At 46.2% G+C, this 20,712-nt stretch overlaps 1 protein-coding gene across 1 annotated transcript; it reads left to right on the plus strand.

Annotated features, from left to right (window-relative positions):
• Positions 1–7,613: 7,613 nt before the first annotated feature.
• LOC133887688 (F-box protein PP2-A13-like) lies at positions 7,614–11,768 on the plus strand. Its single transcript, XM_062327655.1, has 3 exons — positions 7,614–8,343; positions 8,773–8,891; positions 10,163–11,768. Exons 1-3 carry the CDS (start codon positions 7,978–7,980, stop codon positions 10,590–10,592), a joined length of 915 nt encoding a protein of 304 aa, XP_062183639.1. The 5' UTR covers positions 7,614–7,977; the 3' UTR covers positions 10,593–11,768.
• Positions 11,769–20,712: the final 8,944 nt, after the last annotated feature.

Raw genomic sequence — 20,712 nt, forward strand, 5'->3', positions numbered from 1 at the left:
GGAATTTATATGACTATGTATTTTGTCGAGTACTCGAGTTACACATAATTTTTAATTCAGACTTATGTCGTTACGTTGTCTATTTATTTATGGTATAAATTACTTTTATTACTATAAATTAATTATATGTTGTGTCGATGCTTTAAGTCATTATTTTACGGGTCGGTATTCTCAATTTGAATTATCGGTTCTCGACTGATACCAGCGTGTTTCAATTTGAATTAGTTTATTTTCGATGTCCCGATATTCTGAGTTCGTAGCTGTTTCCAATTTTTCCGTTTTTATTATATTTTCGAGAGAAAATATAAGATAAAAATAGTTAGGATTTACCGACTGTTTCTATCATTTTTATCCCAAGCGAGGTAACAGCGTCATATGGAAATCAAATCCACACAACAACAAACTAATTGTTACACGTAATCAGTCCTTGTTCCCCAACCCGAAGCCTCTAGGCTAGCCCTGCCTAGATCCCGTTGTCCCAAACCTATCAATTCTTTTGCCAAAACAATACAGAGACGACGCGATTTGCCAAAGCACACGAGGACAAACAAATCGCTGCAAGCGCAAACCTAATCCATTCCAAATCACAGCAGTAATACACAACAATATCCACTTCCGTTTTCTTGTCCAAAACTAACAGCCAGAAAAGCGAGCTATTTTATACGGCCACTAGGTCAGCACGCACCCGGCGCCTAGCTCTGTCCTCCGTTACGACCCTCCACCAAAAATCTCCTCTCTCCCCTCCACTTCTCCATTTGAGGCGTATTGCGCGAAAATTCTGAGCATTTTGGGTTTCGTCGGGTGGAAAAGATTTCGGTTTTCATTTCGATCTCAGCGAAGTTTAATCATTGACAATAATTTCGAAGTGTACTGATCGATGGATACGTGAATGACACTTACGATATCCGTGTGTTTATGATAAACTCAAAAACATAAGGATTATTCAGATTCAGACATCTCTAAGAACAACAATTATATGTCATATATATTTTATTATTAATGTTTGTTAATTAGATACAGATGAGTTTTTTTTACTCTGGTTTCTTTCCCTTAGAAATTAGTTCCTCATCTCTGTATATATTAGAAAAGAAGAACTTACAAATAGATCATATTTAACAGATTCATATTTGATTAGATATTTTACTCTTAGATCATTATCATGCAGAACCGGGTGAACCTAACTTGCCTTGAGAGCTCTGTCTGTCCGTCTCATCCATAGAACGCCGCCGCACCTGCCTCCCCCAGTCACCCGGCGTGTCCCATGACCGTGCATCGTGAGTTCATCTGTGAAGTTGTCCCGTCCCTGCACTCCGTGAGTCTACCTGCAAAATCATCCACTTGCTCAGTCGTTCTGCAGATCTTATCACATTCGTCGTGTGGCGTAAGTCGGTTCGCAATACCCCACTCCGTAGTAATTAATACTACAGGATAGGACTTTGCCCATTTGTGCCTGCTACAACTTTGTTCACTGAAGAATGTGCATTGAGAAGAAAAAGACTTCAATAGACACCAATAAATACGATTAGACATGTTAGATATGGTGTCGACCAGCAATAGCTGATCGCGGGACCATATTATATCGCAAGGAGGTTGGCCGCGTAAGCCTTGCGATGGTTGTGCGAGCCAAAGGTTGGTCACTCGATGGGCCAAGATTTAGGAAAAATCCCCGTCGGTCGCCACATTCCTTGTGAGGCCTGTTAGCCATAATGACCTTTTACTCAATACTCTAACAGTAGCCACCAAGCTTCCCCGTGGCCATTGTCAGGTCTAGTCACACCACTTGGGTTTCGTAAATATATAATCCATCTAGAGAGTTGTTGTTGACGCCGTTTATTTTTTAGATTTTGACTCTAAACTTCACATCACGTGTGGAGGTTAAGCATCCTGAAAAAGAGAGAGAAACATTGTTTGTCGCTTGGCTTGAGGGACTTTCAGTTCCTCATATGTGATCTCTTGGATTTCAAGCGATTCGGATGCCGCGTTGGTTGAGGTTCCTCAGTACTTCTGAGAGTGAGGTGTTTAAGACGAGATAGGTATAAGAAGATAAGGTGTTAGTGTCTAGAAGCAGCCACGCATGCACGGGTTTTAACCGGGAAGCAGCCGTAAGCCCCCAGGTAGTAAATGATAGGATCGGGGACACTCCCGCGGTAGTTCCACCCTTCACCCTATGTGTGAATCAATAGCTGATCGGACTATAAAAGCAGGAGTTCACATAGTCGGCCATCCATCAAAGTTTTTGCAAGGCGATAAGACAACTCTTCTTGTGGTCATGGCGTCCTCCTCGCATTCCTCGCCGAGAAGGTTGATGATCTTGGAGGATTTGTCAAGGACTGAGTCACCTCTGACGTCGACTCCACTGGCTGTGGTGCCCCTGGGGGCAGACAATCTCAAAGTCCTTCTTGGGGGGTTGGAGCTGGTTGTCATCGTGCTTCCCTCATTACAGAGAGGGTCTCCTCCTGTCACTCTCGCTCGATCTTCGGCCCGTGTGGTTGCCCCGATCGAGATTATCGACATTTGCGATGATAAGGGAGAGATTGACTGGGACCTTCTAGAGGAGGAGACCGATAAAGAGGAGAAGGCGGAGGAGGTGTAGAAGGAAGGTCAGTCGGGTTTGCCGGCACTAGTTAGTAGCTTCGGCAAGGTCTTCACGCCGGCCACCCTTCTTGGCCCCTACGCAAGACATCGTCTGATTCCCAGGGCGACTAGCTGCCATCCCAAGGAAGAGTATAAGAGGTTCCTTGACTCGTTCAAGGGTAAGTAGGGGTCTGCATACTTCAAAATTCTTGGAGATGATGGATCTTTACGATATGCCACAGTTAGGTGAAACCTTTCCGTCAACCTGGCTCTAGCAACCGAGTCGAGAGGGAAAGAACAAGCATATAACATGATAGTTAGCCCGGTCGAATATAATCGACCTTCATGTAACCAATCTTTTCCATGAATGAAAATGTTTCGGCCCTTCCTGATGGCCTCACCGATGGCTGGAAGACCACTCGGGAGCCCTGCAGGTTTTGGACCGTTCGGTCCTAACCACTGTTTTGAGTGTTCTGAGAATTTTCTTTGTGCTTCACGGTGAGTAGGCTCCGACTGGTCCACCCAATTTGCTAGTTAGGCTTTCGAAGCACGAGACGACCCTTAGCATGACAAGTCCTTCAGCGGTGACCAACGCCTAGCCTGAGTGGGGACTTGTGGCCTTGTGGTCATTGTCCCAAGTTGTCTGTACCTTTGACATTGTGCGCCCACACCTTTCATGAGCCTTCGGCCATCTGGTCGTTTTAACTTTTCTGGTCACCATGTCCCATAGTGGTCGTCAAGCATTGTCGCCTGCAGTGGTCGGAGAGCCAACCTGGTGGGGGTCACTGGTGGTCGTGAAATGCTGCAAAACGAAGAGTCTAGTTTTTTGGGAAAAAAAACTTACAAGTTATATTCCACACTTGTTCGAAAGGTTCTGCAAAATAGAGAAACAGATCCGTCTCCGAGTAACCCTATACATAGAGCTTGTGCAACAAGGCGATATTTTAGGAGTTGTGTAATTCATAGCTGTTCTCCATGGATAGATTGACCGCACCAGGTCGGGTGACATCGACCCCTCTGTAAGGCCCTTCCCACTTGGTGCAGAGTTTATTCTGGTCGGTCTTATTCTTAATTTGCCTAAGGATGAGGTCACCTACAACTAGTCTTCGCTCGCGCACGTTACAGTTGTGATAGCGTATGAGGCTTTGCTGATATCGGGCAGCTAGAATTAGGACACACTCGTGGAACTCTTCGATTAGGTTTACATCATCCCCTCATCACGCCACTTGGTCATCGTCCGAGTACTTGGCCACTCGAGATGATTGAAAGGTGATCTCGAAGAGAAGCATTGCCTCTGCGCGAAAAGCAAGGAAGAAAGGGGTTTCGGGCGTAGCCCTACTGGGAGTCATTCGCAACGATCAGAATACTGTGGGTAATTCGTCCACCCAACGTCTTGTGTAGCTTTTAAGCCAATCAAAAACTGGGTTTTCATCCCTTGTAGTATCATCTCATTAACACTTTTGACATGTCCATTGCTTTATGGGTGTGCCATCGACGCATAGCAAACTTTTGTCCCGATCTCTTCGTCGTAGTCTGAAAAGCACTACTGATGAACTGAGTCCCGTTGTCTATTATTATACGGTTTGCACTGCCAAATCATACAACCAGCCCACGTATAAACTTAATTGCTGTTATGACGGTGATGCTCTTGACGGGCTCGGCCTCTATCTACTTGGTGAATTTGTCGATTGCCACGAATGAGAATTCAAAATCGCCCGGGGCTTTAGGGAATGGTCCCACGATATCGAGCCTCTAGACAGCAAAAGAGTAAGAGAGTGGTATGGTTTACAGTGCTTAGGATAGTAGGTTGGTATGTCACTCATGGTACTAACATATCTCGCACCATTTCACCAGCTCGCGAGCATTCTGGAGGGCAATGGACCAATAAAATCCTTATCAGGACGCTTTTTTTACCAGAGCACGGTACGAAGTGTGGCTTCTACATATGCCTCGATATCACAGAACACTGCACTCCCCTCTTCCTAAGTGATGTATTTCAGTAAAAAGCTGTTGCTCCCTGGTTGTAAAGGCGTCCCTCTAACAGGGAGTATATGCGGGCTTACCATAAGACCTTTTCTACTGATGCATCATCATTAGGGATTGCTCAATCCTGAAGGTAGTCCGAGATCTGATCATCAAGGTCGTATCCGAATTGAGTAGGACGATTACATGATGTCCACACATGGTCGATGACATCAAAGGAGGTGTTGCCTCCAAAGGTGTCGCCTCTGGTGCTCCGTTTTCAAGTAGAGCATCCCCTTCACCTTGGCCCAAGACCACAATAAATGGTCATGTGAGTTTTTCTTCAAAGATCTCGATCGAGACAGGTTTATGAGAAAAGGCTAGATAAGCCAGCTCATCGGCTAGGAAGTTGTCCTTGCGAGGGATGTGCTTGATTTCAAACCAAAAAAGCATCGCTCTAGTCTTCTCACTTCGGTGAGGTATGCCACTATTGTTGGATTAGAGAACTGAGACTCCTTTTGCACCTATTTAACAATCAATAGCGAGTCTCCTATCGCTAATAGGTGTTTAATCCCTTTTCTCAAAGCGCCGACTCGGTCGGCCGATCTGCTCGACCGCCATGACGTCGCACGGTCCCTCCTTGCATCTGTTCTTATTTTTCTCCTTCCGGCCGACCCCTTTGGATGAGGCAGGCTGTTCAAAGGTTGGCTGTGACCTGGCATCAATCTGATGCTCTCGGGGTTCAGTGGCCTGGGCGCACTTGTCTACGAGCTCGAAGAGCTCGATAGTGCTTCGAATTTTCTTGGTTGCTAGCTTCTCGATCATCTTTTGGTCTCTGACCCCTCTCTTGAATACTATGACCACATATTCACCCGTGATCCTTGGAATGGTGTTTCGACGCTCGGTGAATCACTGGATGAAGTCTTGCAATGACTCACCTTGTTGCTGCCTGACTTGGTACAAGTCATCCTTGACCTCGGGTCGGGCATAGGTTCCCTTGAAGTTGGCGATAAACTGGTCGCACAGATCGTCTTAGTAGCAAACCGACTAGCGGGGGAGGTTCATAAGCCAATACCGGACTGAATCGGTCAAGGGGGTTGGGAAATAGTTGGCCATGACTTTTCTGTAGCCTCCTACGACCTACACCATGGTTGTATAGATCTGCAGGAACTCATCGAGGTTGGTTGAGCAATCATGCTTTTCTCCTAGAATCGATCGAAACTTTTCCGACCATCGCACCTCCCGCAGCTAGGCTAATAGGGTGTTGCACCTTGTTTTATAACGGGGAGTCACCCGCTGATGGGCGACAACGCGTGATCGGGTAGAGAGACGATTGTCACGCGGTCCTAAGGATGGGATGAAGGAATCTAACGCCTACCTGTGTGAGGGAGGCGAGTGGTAGGGCTGCTTGCTATTTTTCTGCTCTCGTCAGGCGCAGTCCTTCTGCTCTCGCATTGCCACCTGGCTCTGGATCACACGACGGAGCTTGTGTTGGCGTAGAGAGTCGCATAGGTTCGAGGGTTGGCTGTCCAAACGCGGTGGGGGTCACCAAGCGCTCTTCGTTATTGAGGGGGATGTGATCTTTCCTACAGTGGGGGCTACAACGATTCTTGGCGATTGCGACCTTTACTAGTCCTAGCGACGGACGTGGTGTTGTTACCGTAGTTTAGCGTCGAGCGGTCTCAACCAGGAGGGCGAGGTCATGTAACCATGGCGCAACTGGCGAACCCTTCGGTACTGCTACCGGTGGGTAGCTAAGAAGTATTTGTACGGTCTACATATTCTATGCAGGCGTTATAGCCTTATAGTCGAGATACCGGGTGCGAAGTGGTGACATATCACGAGAGGGGAGCCCCTGACATTCGTGTGACGTGACGACCTCAGTGATGACACCACTAAAGATTGGATCCTTTGCGGCAGCTCCTCCGCGTGACGCTGTGGTGGTTAGGGCTGTGCCAGAGCATTCCCGTGTCCGACGCCAATCTGGATCCCCTCTGGGCGCATGGCCTGGGGATCATCGCTGGTACCCAGAACACGGGAGCTTTCGCTGCCCACTATTGCATGAATTGTCATGCAAATTTCCCGTTGAGCCTCAAAGCTCTTGGAGTTCGATTCAGTGTCCCATTCTTGGAGCACATCAGACTCATCTAGGTTGTATCCCATGATGAACACCTCACGGTGACCGGTGTCCTCGGTACAGGACCCTGCAGTTACCGTGGATCCGACCATAGGTAACTCAATCTAATCTTCAACACCTACCGAAACGTAAAAACTTGCCCTCCTACCTAGCGCACCAACAATCGAGGGTTAATATTTGACAATAATTTTGAGGTGTATCGATCGATGGGCGCGTGAAAGATACTTGCAGTGTGCGTGTGTTTGTGATAAATTTAAGAACACAAGGATTATCCCGGTTCAAGCCTCGCTAAGGATGACAGCCATACATTATGTTTATCTTGTTATCAGTGTTTGTGAACTGGTTACAGAAGAGTTTTCTTGACTCATGCTTCTCCCCCTTTACAAATCGAGTCATCCTCTCTTTATATACTAGAAAGAAAGAGAGCTTACAAGTATGCTCTGTTTAGCAGACATATATGTGACTAGATATTCTACTGTTAGATTATTATAATGGACAACCGAGTGAATTCAACTTGCCCTAAGAGCTCTCGCTATTCGTCCCATCCGTGAAACACCGTCGTACCTACCTCCCTCGATCGCCCGACATGTCCCATCACCGTGCGCCGCAAGTTCATTTACCAAGTCATCCCATCCCTACGCTCCGTGAGTCTACCTATAAAATCATCAATTTGCTCGGTTGTTCTTCAGATCTCGTCTCATCTGTCGCGTGACGCAAGTCGGTTCGTAACATCTCACTCCATAGCAATTGATGCTACGAGACAGGGTGTTGCGCATCTGTGCCAATCACAACTTTATTCGCTGAAAAAGTGCTTCGAGAAAAAAAACGCTTAGTAGACACCAATATATACTATTAGACTGTTAAGTATAGACGACTTTATTAGCTGAACTATATTATATATATATAAAAGGCTGATCACGTAGCCCTTGCACCGGTCGTACCAGTCAAGAGCTGATAGCTCCGTGAGCCAAGGTTTAGAAAAAATCCCGCCGATCACCGCATTTCTTATAGAGCCAGTTAACCAGAATACCCTTGCTTAATACTCCCACAGGTCTGATGTCAAAACCGGCGTTGAGTCTGTGTGCTTCTGCAGATACGGGGGCGAGGTTGTGATTTTTTTCGCCGGTTTTTATTTTTTTGGCCGGAAGTGTTTCGCCGGGCTGATGAAGGCTTCTTCGCTGCAACTCAGTTGAGTTGAAGCGGAACCGGCGGTTCTCCAACCGTTTCCGACCGGACATTGGAGTTGAAATCCGGAGAAATCATCCAAATCCCCACATTGCTCGCGCCAAAAATCTGCAATTTGGATGGGGGCAGGGGCGTCCAGCATGATGGGGCCGGAGGGTTACGGCCGGGGACGGAGCCAGACGTCGCTGGGTGACATGCCGGAGAGCTGCGTGGCGCTGGTGCTGCTCTACCTCGACCCGCAGGAGATCTGCCTCGTCGCGCGCCTGAACCGGGCGTTCCGCGGCGCGGCCTCCGCCGATTGCGTCTGGGCCGCTAAGCTTCCCGCCAACTACCGGTACCTCGCCGCGCTCGCCGCCGCTGCCGACGACGAATGCGGCTGCGACGAATCAACCGAGGGCAATGGCAGGTGCTGCTCCTCTGCGGCGATCAAGAAGGAGATATACGCGCGCCTCTGCCGGCCCACTCCCTTCCACGGGGGCACCAAGGTAGTCGCTTTCTTCATCTCTACCTGCTTGAGTGGTTTTTGACGCTGACTTTATTGCTATGTATGGTGATTAGTTCGTTTTTGTTATTGGGACGGCATAAAAGAACGTAGTTTGCAAATATTTGGATGGCTCCGTTCAGGTTTCTTTTGATAGCTTGGAATAGAGCACTTTTGATGGTTGGATTTGGTTTTGTGAGCAGACAGTTTGTGGTGTTGAGTTTGATTTTTTAATGCTTTTGTATTGGGAATTGGGAATGAGAATTACTTTATTAGGTTGAATATCTCAAGCAATTCGGCGACGAAGTCGAATCGGTGTAGGTAGAGGAAATAGCCATGTTTTTTTAATGCTTGATTGCTTCAACGATGTTTGTTCTTGGCCTTCTCCTATCTTGTGTTGCTACGATCTAAGTAAAAAGAGATGTTTGTGTAGGAATTCTGGATTGAGAAGAACAGTGGAGGCCTTTGCTTGTCCATCTCCTCAAAGGCTATGGCGATCACATGTATCGATGATCGGAGGTACTGGAGCCTTCTGCCCACAGAGGAATCAAGGTACTTCCTCCTCTTCTTTGTTTTTTCCGTGTGTGTGGGCGTAAAAGGTGTTCATTAGGAAGTTACGGTTTAATTCCACTAAGCTGTTAATTGTACGGGCCTGTTCAGATATTCGTTCGCGTAGAATATTGAATATGACAGAACGGGAAAGGAAAATCGTGGGATACATGGTTTTGATATGGATATCCATGATCCTTGGTGCATTGGATATTTGCTTGACTTTTGCTATCAACCTGAATTTCCAATGCTCATTATTCTTTTTTTACCATCATATAATGTATATTCCTTTTGTTAATCTGGTGGAGAAAAACCATAGGTTTGTTTGCTCCGTGTCAAAAAAAAAAGACCTTGTTAGTACATGCATCTTCCTTTCACATACCTACCCAACAAGAAAGGTCTACCATCTATTCTGATGTTGCCTTTTCCCCATAAGGTGCATCAGGCATTGAGACTAGCTTTTCAAATTGAGAATGTTAGTCGTGCCTGACAACTTTTGAGACTGTTAGTCCTTGGAGTGTGATACTGTGATTGGCATATACTGGTGGTTGATTGAAAGTGATGCGCTTTGGTAGATGACATTTGGACATGTGTGGGCATATGTTATATTTTGATAGAGAATTTAAGCTATATGTTATCTTTTATGTCATTTTTTATATATAAAATCTTGAAGCCAATCATCGTGCTGCATAACACCAAAGGTAATCACTTCAGTGTCATGAAAAGCATAGGTGTACCACTTATCTCCAATCTGATTACTTCTGCTGCAAATTGCACCATCAGAATATATGTTCTCATGTGATTTGATTTATTGTGCATACATGACTTGTTGTCCATTGATTACATTTTTGTTCTGTTCTTTGCATGTAAAGTAAGCACCCCGGTGCATTACGTTGTCGTCTAGCCTAAGCACCTGAATTTAGTTCTGTGGATGCAACTTAGAGCATATTTCATATTTGGATACAGGTACTTGGATTCAAATCCTTAGAATTTAGTTCAACTTTGAACTGAATCCCAGAAATTATGAAACCAACTCCCCTCATCCAAACACCCCTTATTCTGAGCTGATTTATCAATAATTGTGTGATGCTATTGATAGTTTTACACACTCCTAAATCTCATAGATATTTTGCAAAAGGAAATTCTCTTTGCATGATGTGCTGTTGTTGTAACTTTTCCATTAACTATCTGTTTGAGCTCTGTCCTATTCATGTACAACTATTGCTGCAGTCATCAAATAAGAGATTACTCAATTGCCATGGTTTTTATTGCAGATTTCATAGTGTTTCCTATCTTCAGCAAATTTGGTGGCTTGAGGTGGTTGGGGAGATTGATTTCTGCTTTCCTGCTGGTTCATACAGCCTTTTCTTCCGGCTCCACTTGGGCCTACCGCGCAAGCGGATGGGCCGCCGGGTCTCTGGCTCTGAGCTTATCCACGGTTGGGACATCAAACCAACGCAGTTCCAGCTCTCAACTTCAGATGATCAGCACAGCACATCTGAACGTTATCTAGAGAGACCAGGAACCTGGATCCTCTACCATGTCGGCGATTTTGTTGTATCGAGTTCAGATGAGCTGACCAAACTCAAGTTCTCTATGATGCAGATTGATTGCACACATACAAAAGGTGGTCTTTGTGTCGACTCTGTTTTTATATACCCCAAGGATCACCAACACGAGAAGGAGCGCATAATCTGCAAGTAATTTTTGTAAAACCGCTGCATCACTCCATGGGGGTGCTTGAGTGGGTTGCCTAGCCTCTCTCTCTCTCTCTCTCTCTCTCTCTCTCTCTCTCTCTCTCTCTCTCTCTCTCTCGTGATCATTCTTGTCCAAAAGCCCAATGTGCATATTCTTTTTTCAGAGAGTTTTGCATGAACATAAGGTCTTGTTCTGTATTTTTTTTGTAGCGTTAGTGAAATAATTAGGGAGGTCAGAAGATTTCGGGTCTGTGATGAGAAGTAGGGTGGCCCACAACTGCAGGTCTGCCAGCCTTTCTATTTTGCTGGATCCTTCGCTGGCAAAGCAGGTGTTACAAGCCCACGACTGCGGCCAGGCTCGGAGATTGGGCTTACTATTTGGACACACATCAGATTCTCGACCCCAGTGTTTGGAACGCCGACGCCGGCGAGGCTCGGAGATCGCTCCGCCGCCGCATGCCAAATTCTAGGAGTAAACGCGAAGCTGCAGATCTCCGAACGGATTGCAGCGAACTCCACACGAACGAGCGCAGCGTGTGCCGATCGAGTTGGCCCTGGTCGGAGTTTCAAATGACGACCCCCCCCCCCCCCCCCGGTGGGGTCCCATCAAGCGCACGCGATGGATCGTCGTGTCGGCGCCGGACGCGATGGCTCTGTGAGACGATTAGTCCGGACGCCGGACGCAGCGAGTTCTAAACGAGCAAGCCACGCGATGGAATCGACCGTGGTCGGAGTTTGAGACGACCGCCCCCTGGTCGGTGTCTGAAGTACCGACCACCCTCGGTCGGGGTCTGGAGCACCGATCCCGGCCCCAGTTCACCATTGTCGCCCGCGCGGGGAAGCAGGCGGCCAATGGGCGATTCGATCGATCGTCGTGTCGGCTCCTGCACCCCTCGAATTCGGCGCCGCTCCCTTCGCCCCCAATCCCATGCCCTGTTGCCTTCGTCTTCCTGGCGTGGTGAGCTTTCTTCTATCAAATATTCTGGAAAGTTCTAGAATAAAGGGTTTTAGGCATCGTGGTTTCGTCCTATCGCCTGCGGAACGTGATTCTTCTTACGTCGCTTCCAACATAAGCGTGGAAATTCTGTAAACAGCCCAATACGATTCGTGTTATTTTACTCGAGGAGAAGCTAGCCGGCAAATTCTTCCAAAGTAATGCTGAATTGAATTTTGCCTTCCCTGACGCCGAAATTTCTTTTAGAACTGCACTGGTTCTGTCTCTTCATTGCGACAGGTTCGCTTTCGATTCCATGGATTCCTCGGTATGCATGAATCATGATCAATTGATCATACATGTAATCCGCTCACATCAACTCAATCTGGAATCGTGCATAATGTCTGGCAAACCTATTTTTCTGAACAATGGCCAACTGAAAACTGAATCAGTACAGGACCTATATAATTTGTGCTTTTGGCCTGTATCAATATTTGGATATCGTTGCATGACACAAACTTGTGGCAGATTTTTCCCGCTTAGACTTATATTCTTAATTTGTTAACACTTCCCAGATATCTAATTCTCAGCTTTCCCAGATGTAGCTGATTCAGATGACGGGCTTCTTGTAAAGAAACTAGCTAGAGTGGGTACTAGCAAGAATTGAACATCATTGTTGCTGAACCATCATGTGACTATATGAGTTATGAGTACCACTAGCTATAACTTTCAAGTTAACCTATTCACCAACTGATGATGAATCTCCTACCAGCCTTAATCTTCTGATATTTTGGGTGTTAAAGCAATCCTCATCGCTTTGGTTAACTGACATATCCTGTTTCCTGAATATGTATCAGTTGTCTACAGGTCGGCAACTGCCCTGTCTTTTTCTAAATTTACCTACACCACTGGTTCTTAGCTACTTATGCATCGAAATCCATGTAAGCATCCTTGTTAATTATGGTCACCTTATCCTTTATCCGAATCCCTCATTTTTATATCTTGCTACAGCATGCATTGCAGAAGCATAGTATACTCAGGTCACTATTAGTATAATATTGATCATTTAAGTTTCAGGCTTGTCGAGGATTAGTAAAAACAACAAGACGGTATTTATATGGGTAGAGATCACCTAGCTGACACTATCGACTGTTAGATCGAAAAAAGAGCCATGCATTGTAGAATGGTTTAGACCTCTCGGAGAATAATAGTCCTACGTCTTGTGTGTTACCTTGAGCTTATATTAATTCAAATAGAGGATTATAATGTAAGATATCTAGATTTAAACATTAAGCTAGTCGGTAAGTCTTTCAAGCTTGTCAAGGGTTTCTCCGGGTCTTGAATGTTAGATCACGTAGAGTTGAACTAATTTGAATTGAGTTTAGATTGGTCTTTTTTTTTTCTTACCCCCAATCCTGGTTATATAGTCGGACGGAGAGGGACCGTATCCTACTCGGAGTCTTAAGCGTAGTTGACTTGATATGTACTTCATGGATATCATGGGCACTTGTTTTCTGAGGCCAACTCTACAGTACCCCGCAAAGTACTGTAGCACTGGAAATTGGTGTCCACCAGATACCCTATCCGGTGGTACAGTACCGCACAGTACAGCTACAGTGTTACGGAGAGAGGATGGAGCTGTAAAAATACTGTAGCAACACTGTAGCAGTACTGTTTACAGAGGCTGGCAGTGGGTCTGGAGGGAGGAAAAGAGCAGTAGAAGTTAGGAAATAGGGTAGCTGTTGGAGATGAAAAAATAAGAGATACTGTAATAGCGATAGAGGATGCTGTAATAGTATTTTTGAGGATGAAAATTTGAGGTAGCTGCTAGAGATGGCCTAATTAAAGGATTCTTTCTAAGTACAAATAGAATTTGTCTTCGGAGAATAACTTCGCGTCGTGCTTACCATGATAGCTTTTAGAACCCTATTTTATGGGAGCTAAACATGTATATAATAGATATTTTATTTTTGAATAATACTATATTTCTAATAATATCTGAATTATTAATTATATATTCCTGATCAAAGCTGCAATATTTTAGCTTGGCATCACATCTCAGAGGCAGCACTAAACCTTTGTGATTCACAAACTCTGGCAAAATCCCCGGAATGATGGCATCGCATCAATAGTAGCAAAATATGTTTCTAGTGATAAAGATGATATGGCTAGTGGATATCTGATCAGGCAGCTCAGCACAAGTAAAGAGAAATGGAAGCTTCAGTGACTACATCAGTGAACCGAGCGGCAGCTCGGTGGTAGGCACGCCCGTTATGGCCGCACCTATCCGGGTTTGAATCCTAGCATCGCACCTTTGGGAGCTAGCCCGCCTTAGCTCCTCGCGCCTGCTCCCATGCCGTCGGCTTCGACCAGTGGCACTAGTGGGCCCCTCTGCTGGCCCATCTCGTGAAAAAAAAAAAGAATATGTAATGCTCGTGTAATGTTTAGCCCTTACACTAGGGAGGGACATGGCTGTATTAGTTGTTACCCACTGAATGAAGGGAACCCTCTCATGCTCTCGGGTCTCAGCGCTCGCTCAGCGTCCGTTTTTAGACTGAACTGGTATGCACTCCGACTCTCCGAGTGCATTTTTGGTGGCGACGACGACGACAAGATTGCTCCTCACTGAAATCGTCGGAACACCGTAATGATGACTGATATGCCCTGGCACAGGGCAGAGAGTGGATACTTTTGATACCGCAATCTCACGATGCCTCCCTGTCTCTGGCCTTTACGAGTGGTGGCTACTCGCCGGCAACTGCTGCATCTGCATCCACTAGTGGTTGTGGTCCAGTCCAATTCGATCCATTTGTGCAGGCGTGTTGTTGCAGTGCAGGTTGCCTCCTGTTGTGAACGCAGCATAGCTCAGTTGGTTAGATGTGTAATCTTGAGTCTCAGATTATTTATAAAAATAGTTATATATATATCTTTAATGTCTTGACATACTGTTAGTATAGAGTTGAAAGTTTTACTCCTTGTTAAAAAAGTTGCTTCCTGTAACGCTGGGCCAACGGCAAGTACGTGTCGACCTGTCGATCCTGGAGTGCCCGGCGTTCTGACGAGCCGTAGTGGCGAGTGACCAGCGAAGGGATTGCACTCTACGAACAGTGCTATGCAGGGAAAGGCAGGGGAGGCCGAGATGCGACGCAGCCTGGCGTCCATCTCGTCGCGACCGTGGCCGGCCTGGCGACGCAATAGTGACTGACCATGTAGGATTGCAGGTCCAGTGTGTGCCCGGAGCACTGTTGCCTCCAGCGCCAGCATCTCATGCACCACCGCACCACTAGTAGCCTAATACTCATCACTCGGAACATGATTTCTTTGATGTTCTTGGACTGAAACAGCCTGTTGTTGCAGTCAAGGTTCGAAAGTCTGGATCACCGTATCATCATTGACTCAAGAAAAGGCACCTCTTAGTGGCATGCATGTCAAGGAAGTTGCTTTCGTTACGCTCGATTCGCGCGACAAGTTGCACCGGTTTCGCCGCGCCACGCCGTGTCTCGTACGCGCGCGGAGATCACTCCGATGATGACGACGACAACGACTGGATCGGTCGACGGTCGTAGCATGGGGCGGGCGGGACGGCTCGCTACCGACCGCTGCGACGACATGGCGAGCACCGCGCCCATGTCGTCGGCACGCCATCTTGCAGGCGGTGCCCAGGAAAAACACGGCTCGTTCTGCAGGCGACTCGAGTGGCTCCCCCTCGGTTATTGAGGGTAGGGCAGGCAGCGCAGGCATTGACATGGGTACAGGGAGCGGCAGGCCACAGGCACAATTATATTTTTGTAGCGAGCTGTAAAGCCGAGATCGATTGTTTGGGGATCCAATAGAGAAGAAGATTGTTACGGGTTACATGGTACAGTTAGACAACGTGGCAGGGCTCACGGCTCAGGAGCTGGGTGGAGGTTGACAGCGAAACGGCCCTGCTAGTTGATCCCACTGCACTGCATGCACCGGGCCTGTCGTTTTGGCAACAACTTGCACCTCTAATCCAGAAGCAGTAACAGCAGCAGCAGGCTGCAGTGAGCTAGTGGCAGTGGGAGGTCCGAATCCAGCTCGAGGCAAGGGCCACTGAGCACTGGCCGTAGCAGGCTGCCGGATAAGCACGGAAACAATTGGGTTATGATATGATTCAACCTTGGGAGCAGACACGTAGGGTTAATGCTGCAGAGAATCCTTGCCCTGCACCTGCGCATTGCATGGGGGGGGGGGGGGGGAGAGCTGTTGCCCAACAGCCAGCAGCTGCTCGCCTGCTCCCCTCAGGGGCTTGTCCATGCAGGACACCACCACCCTCTGCTCCCCACCAGCGCAACAGCAAGGGAAGAAACACCTGAGAGGGGAAAATTTAAACTTTGGTACGGTTTTTCACTGCCACAAAATTGTATATATTCCATTTCCATCAGGTATTCAGGTCTTTCGCATGTATTGCACGAGCCTAATTTACTAGACAGCCGTATACCAACGATCATGTGGTGCGTCGCACGGTCACCGAACGGTCAGTGAACGGCCGCGGCGACAGTGATCGCGTTGTGGCGTTGTGGGAGCACGCAGCCGCTGGCCAGCCACCGCGCGCAGAGACGACCCATCGATCTGCGGGACTTTGGCACCGACCGGCGATGGCTCCTGTACGGCGCCAGGACGCGATGCGATGCGCACTAGTTGTCACGATATTTCGGTCCAGGAAATCAGGGGTGCGGCGACTGCTTGTGGGTACCAGGGGCCATCGCTCGTCAGTGTACAACAGTATTCTGCGCATACACGTCGACCTGACATTGGTGTCGCGGCATGGTGGCGTACGTCGGACGAGCGAGATTGGGCTCGTGGGAGTCCTGTACCCAACACGGATTTCCCGTCTTCTTATCTCTCTGTAACATTTGGTTGCAGTTAGGATATATTTGGTTTTCTGATCTAAATTTTCTGTGGATAGTGATTTTTGAGAAAGTGATTATATGGTTAAAAGTGATTTTTTAAAATAAAATATGTAGAAGAAGTGATTCTGTGCAGGAAATGAATCAGCGAAAACTGTTTTTTTCAGCTCCTAATTTCTAGTTTATTTTAGAGAATCACTCTCACAAATTCTGCTCAGAGTTAAAATCTAAAAACTATTGTTTAACAGTACTCTTCTTATTACAATCAAAAAGTAGCTCTGAGAGCACATGCACTTAGTCTGTGGTCTCTTTTATTCTCTGTACTTACCATTATTACGGTGCTGTGCTTTGCATCTGAAGCAGGAAAGTTAAATTCTACTGGTTGCAGGGTTGGTAACGTACTCTACAGCTCACAGTAATTATCTGCTGATAATCACTTTTGTGAATAAATTTATGAATTTTATAAGGAACAGTATTTCAAAAGAAAATATAAGGAACAAGATAGTTTTTCCAAAGCTATCGTTAAATCATTATTCCTAAATTTCAAGAGAACACCGAACTTCTTGTAAGTGAATAACAGTGCCTTGCATGTTTTTTCGTCTGATAAACATCTCGACTCCACAAGCCTATCTCATGCTAGCAACTTTGCCCTTGACACACTAGAGTATATCTTCTTCAATCTAGTGTGTCAAGGGCAAAGTTGCATGCCTTTTCTTTTCTAGAAGTTTTTGGCAACACGCTGACACTGATGGTGATTCTTTTCTTCTTCCGATTGCACGCACATGTGAACTTTTCACGCGAAAACAAGCAAAGCAAGGTACGCACTTTGTATGCAAGACCAATAAGTGTTGCTCGATCGACTGGTCATCTCCAAGCGAGATGCACCGTCTAGTCTCTAGACTCCGTACGCCAGAGCCGACTGCCAACGTAGATGGATTCTAGGTCTCATCAAGATTTCGACAACGATAGGCAAGGTCTTTCGTGCCTCTAGAATGGACGGCTGCCGGAAGCCTTTTCATTCAACCACATCATATGCATCAGCAGAGACGTCGGCTATCGTTGACTGGATGCCCGTGATCGCAAACCTGTTTTGTGTTCACTTTTTCCCTAGTAGAGTATGTGTATTGTCACTGTTGCTCCATTGCTCAGTTGGGGTATGTGTAGAGCCTATTTGGACGCGTACATTACATCGCTTCCAAACCATGCATGTCGGCTCCGATAAGTCGCGCACGCTGTTAAAGCTCATCACGACGCGATCCAGAACCGATCTGGGTAGGTTGCTTGGACCGCATGCAGTTCAAATACATTTTGTCCCGCCGTGCGTTTGCTTTGTTTGACATGCCATGCCTCGGTTCACATGGTGAAAGCGAGGTGTGGTCTCGGCCCTGGGTTGCTCAAAAGGATCCGGTCTAGACTTCACACGAGTGGCATTGCGTGTTTAAGACCAAACTCCGCTCCAGGACTTCCGGGTAGGACCCCACATGAGATGTCGGCCTCGCTGTCTCTTGCTAAATGGCTTTCACAGGCCGAATATAGTGAGAGCGATACTAGGTGCTTAAAAAAATATTAAGTATTTATATAAAATTATAATTTTTATTGTAGAAAAAGATGATAGGTGCTAAAAAGTTATAATTTCCAATGCAAATAAAGACTACATATACTTAAATATAGTTAACTATCTTGTTAGCATTAATATAAATAGTAGTACTTAAGTAAACACCTTACTCTCTATTTAAGCACATGTGTTACTGTAGTTAAGGGGGAAAAATATGGTTTTTTCATAAGCATCTTCTCTAAGCATACTATTGTACATGCTGTGACAGCAACGATTACAATATTTTGGGGGTTTGCAATTGTACCTACTATATGCAGCAGGTGACCATTTTTGGGGCATTGCTGAAGCTTAATGAAGCATGCATCAACTTCTGGAAATTTCAAAATGTTTCCACTGATATAATCAGTGACCTCAAAGTGGATGGTTAATTTTAACAGAAAAAATAACACCGTTGATCCACTAAAAGCCATACACCTCAAGCTTAATCACCTAGGAAAGGACCTTAAGAAATGGGCCCGTAAGAACATCGGTGACACAAGTCTACTGCTCACAGTGGCCAAGGAAATCATCTTTAGACTAGACGTCGCACAAGAGGGCCGCACTTTATCTGAAGAAGAATTAAATCTCCATAAGAAGCTTAAGGCTCGTTGCATGGGACTTGCTGTGATTATAAAAGTCAAAACTGAAACAAAGATCGATGCTTAATTGGATTCACAAAGCGGGTGCGAACAATAAATTCTTTCACTTGCGTATGGCAGCACAACAGCGCAAGAGCTACATTCAGATGCTTAATATTGATGTGGGTCTCATTCACACGATCGAGGATAAGGCCTAGGTCCTCCTTTCCCACTTCAACGAGCGCTTCAGTCGTCTGCCTAGACAATGGACCCTGCATTGGAACACACTGGGCATTCAATCCTCCAACCTTGAGCACCTTGAACAGCCATTTTCTGATGATGAAATCAGAAACCATTTTTTTCATGCCAAAGGACAAAGCTCCTGGTCTGGATGGTTTCACCATTGCTTTCTTCTAGACAGCCTAGGACATCATCAAGCAGGACCTCACAAAGGCTTTCAACAACCTTCATGGGTTGAGAGCGGAAAATTTCAGACTCCTCAATACCTCACACATCCTCCTGCTCCCAAAGAAAATTGAAGCGCTGCACGTCAGAGACTACCGTCCTATTTAGTCTCATACATAGCATCGATAAGATTTTCTCCAAACTGCTGGCCAATAGACTTGCGCCGCATCTTAGCGGCTTGATCTCAAACTATCAAAGTGCTTTTTTTTAATCAAAAATAGATGTATCCATGACAACTTCTTGTATGTGTAGAACGTGGTGCGTCGTCTTCACAGTTCTAAAACCCCAACATTCTTTGTCAAATTGGACATAGCTAAAGCCTTCGACTCTCTAAATTAGGGTTATCTCCTATAACTTTTTGCAGAGGCTCGACTTCAGAAATGAAGAGAGTGGATCTTTGTCCTTTTTGGTATAGCCACCTCTCGAGTATTGCTAAATTATAGCCCAAGGAAAGACTTCCATCGCGGCCGGGGAATCCATCAGGGGATCCTCTCCCCCTATGCTTTTCATTCTTGCTATCAACCCACTTCATCATATCATAGAGTAGGCAGCAGGGCTTGGGATTTTGCTCCCCTTGGTGATCAAACTATTAAACTTCGAGTGTCGCTATATGCTGACGATGTAGCATTATTCATCAAACCGTCTCCGGAAGAGCTACATGTAATTGGTAAAATCCTAAAGTCCTTTGGACTTGCGACCAGGTTGATGATGAACAACAAAAGTTCATTGCACCCTATAAGATGCTCGGAGGTTATTGTGATCAGCCTTACTTAGGACTTCCCAGGCGAGATCAATGACTTCCCATGCCACTACCTTAGCCTCCAATTGCACACACGAAGACTGACCAAAGCCCACCTGCATCCCCTCATCGACAAAATGGCCGCTAGGCTTCCTAGGTGGAAAGGAAACCTCATATCCAAGGCCGACCAAATGACTAATTGACAAAATAAGGAGGGATTTCCTCTGGAAGGGTACATACAATATTCATGGGGGCTATCGACCTCAGAAGCTTGCTGGATTAGGTGCCATCGACCTACAAAAATTCAGTTGTGCCCTCCATCTTCGCTGGTTGTGGTATGAATGGTCTACTAAATCCAAGCATTGGGCTGGTTCTGCGCTGCCCTATGACGCTACAACTCGCAAGATCTTTGAGGTCTCCACAATGATCTCCATTGGGGATGGAAATAGGGCTAGGTTTGGCATGACAGGTGGCTCAATGGTACGTCTCCAAAGATCATTGCATCATATCTTTTCTATCTGGTCAGGAGAAAACATAATTCGGTTCACATAGAGCTCGCAAACGGGAGATGGATTAACACACTTCGATGAAAGATCACAAACCCCATCTAGATTGCCGAGTTTGTTGATCTATGGTCTTAACTCCAACATATCCACCTTGTTCTAGATTTACCTGACACCGTCACTTGGAGGTGGACGTTGGTCGACACCTACTCGGTCAAGTCGGCTTATTTGGCCCAATTCCAGGGATCCTTTACGCCTTTTGATTCTGATATCATCTGGAAGGCCAAGACTGAAAACAAATGTAGATTCTTCACTTCGACCCTCATTCATTACAAAATCCTCACTGCAGATAATATGACTATCAGAGGTTGACCGCACAACCCACAATGCTCCTTATACTAAATCAGTTCAGAGATATTCCATCACCTTTGCCTCGATTGCCC

Source organism: Phragmites australis, chromosome 13, assembly GCF_958298935.1.
Source record: "Phragmites australis chromosome 13, lpPhrAust1.1, whole genome shotgun sequence".
In the NCBI taxonomy this organism is placed as follows: domain Eukaryota; kingdom Viridiplantae; phylum Streptophyta; class Magnoliopsida; order Poales; family Poaceae; genus Phragmites; species Phragmites australis.

What these genes read in the sequence shown, in the direction of transcription:
- LOC133887688 (XM_062327655.1), top strand. Translation starts at nt 7,978, where the DNA reads ATGGGGGCAGGGGCGTCCAGCATGATGGGGCCGGAGGGTTACGGCCGG. An exon ending in CCTTCCACGGGGGCACCAAG is followed by an intron (nt 8,344 to 8,772) that starts GTAGTCGCTTTC and finishes ATGTTTGTGTAG; the next exon opens with GAATTCTGGATTGAGAAGAA. An exon ending in CTGCCCACAGAGGAATCAAG is followed by an intron (nt 8,892 to 10,162) that starts GTACTTCCTCCT and finishes TTTTTATTGCAG; the next exon opens with ATTTCATAGTGTTTCCTATC.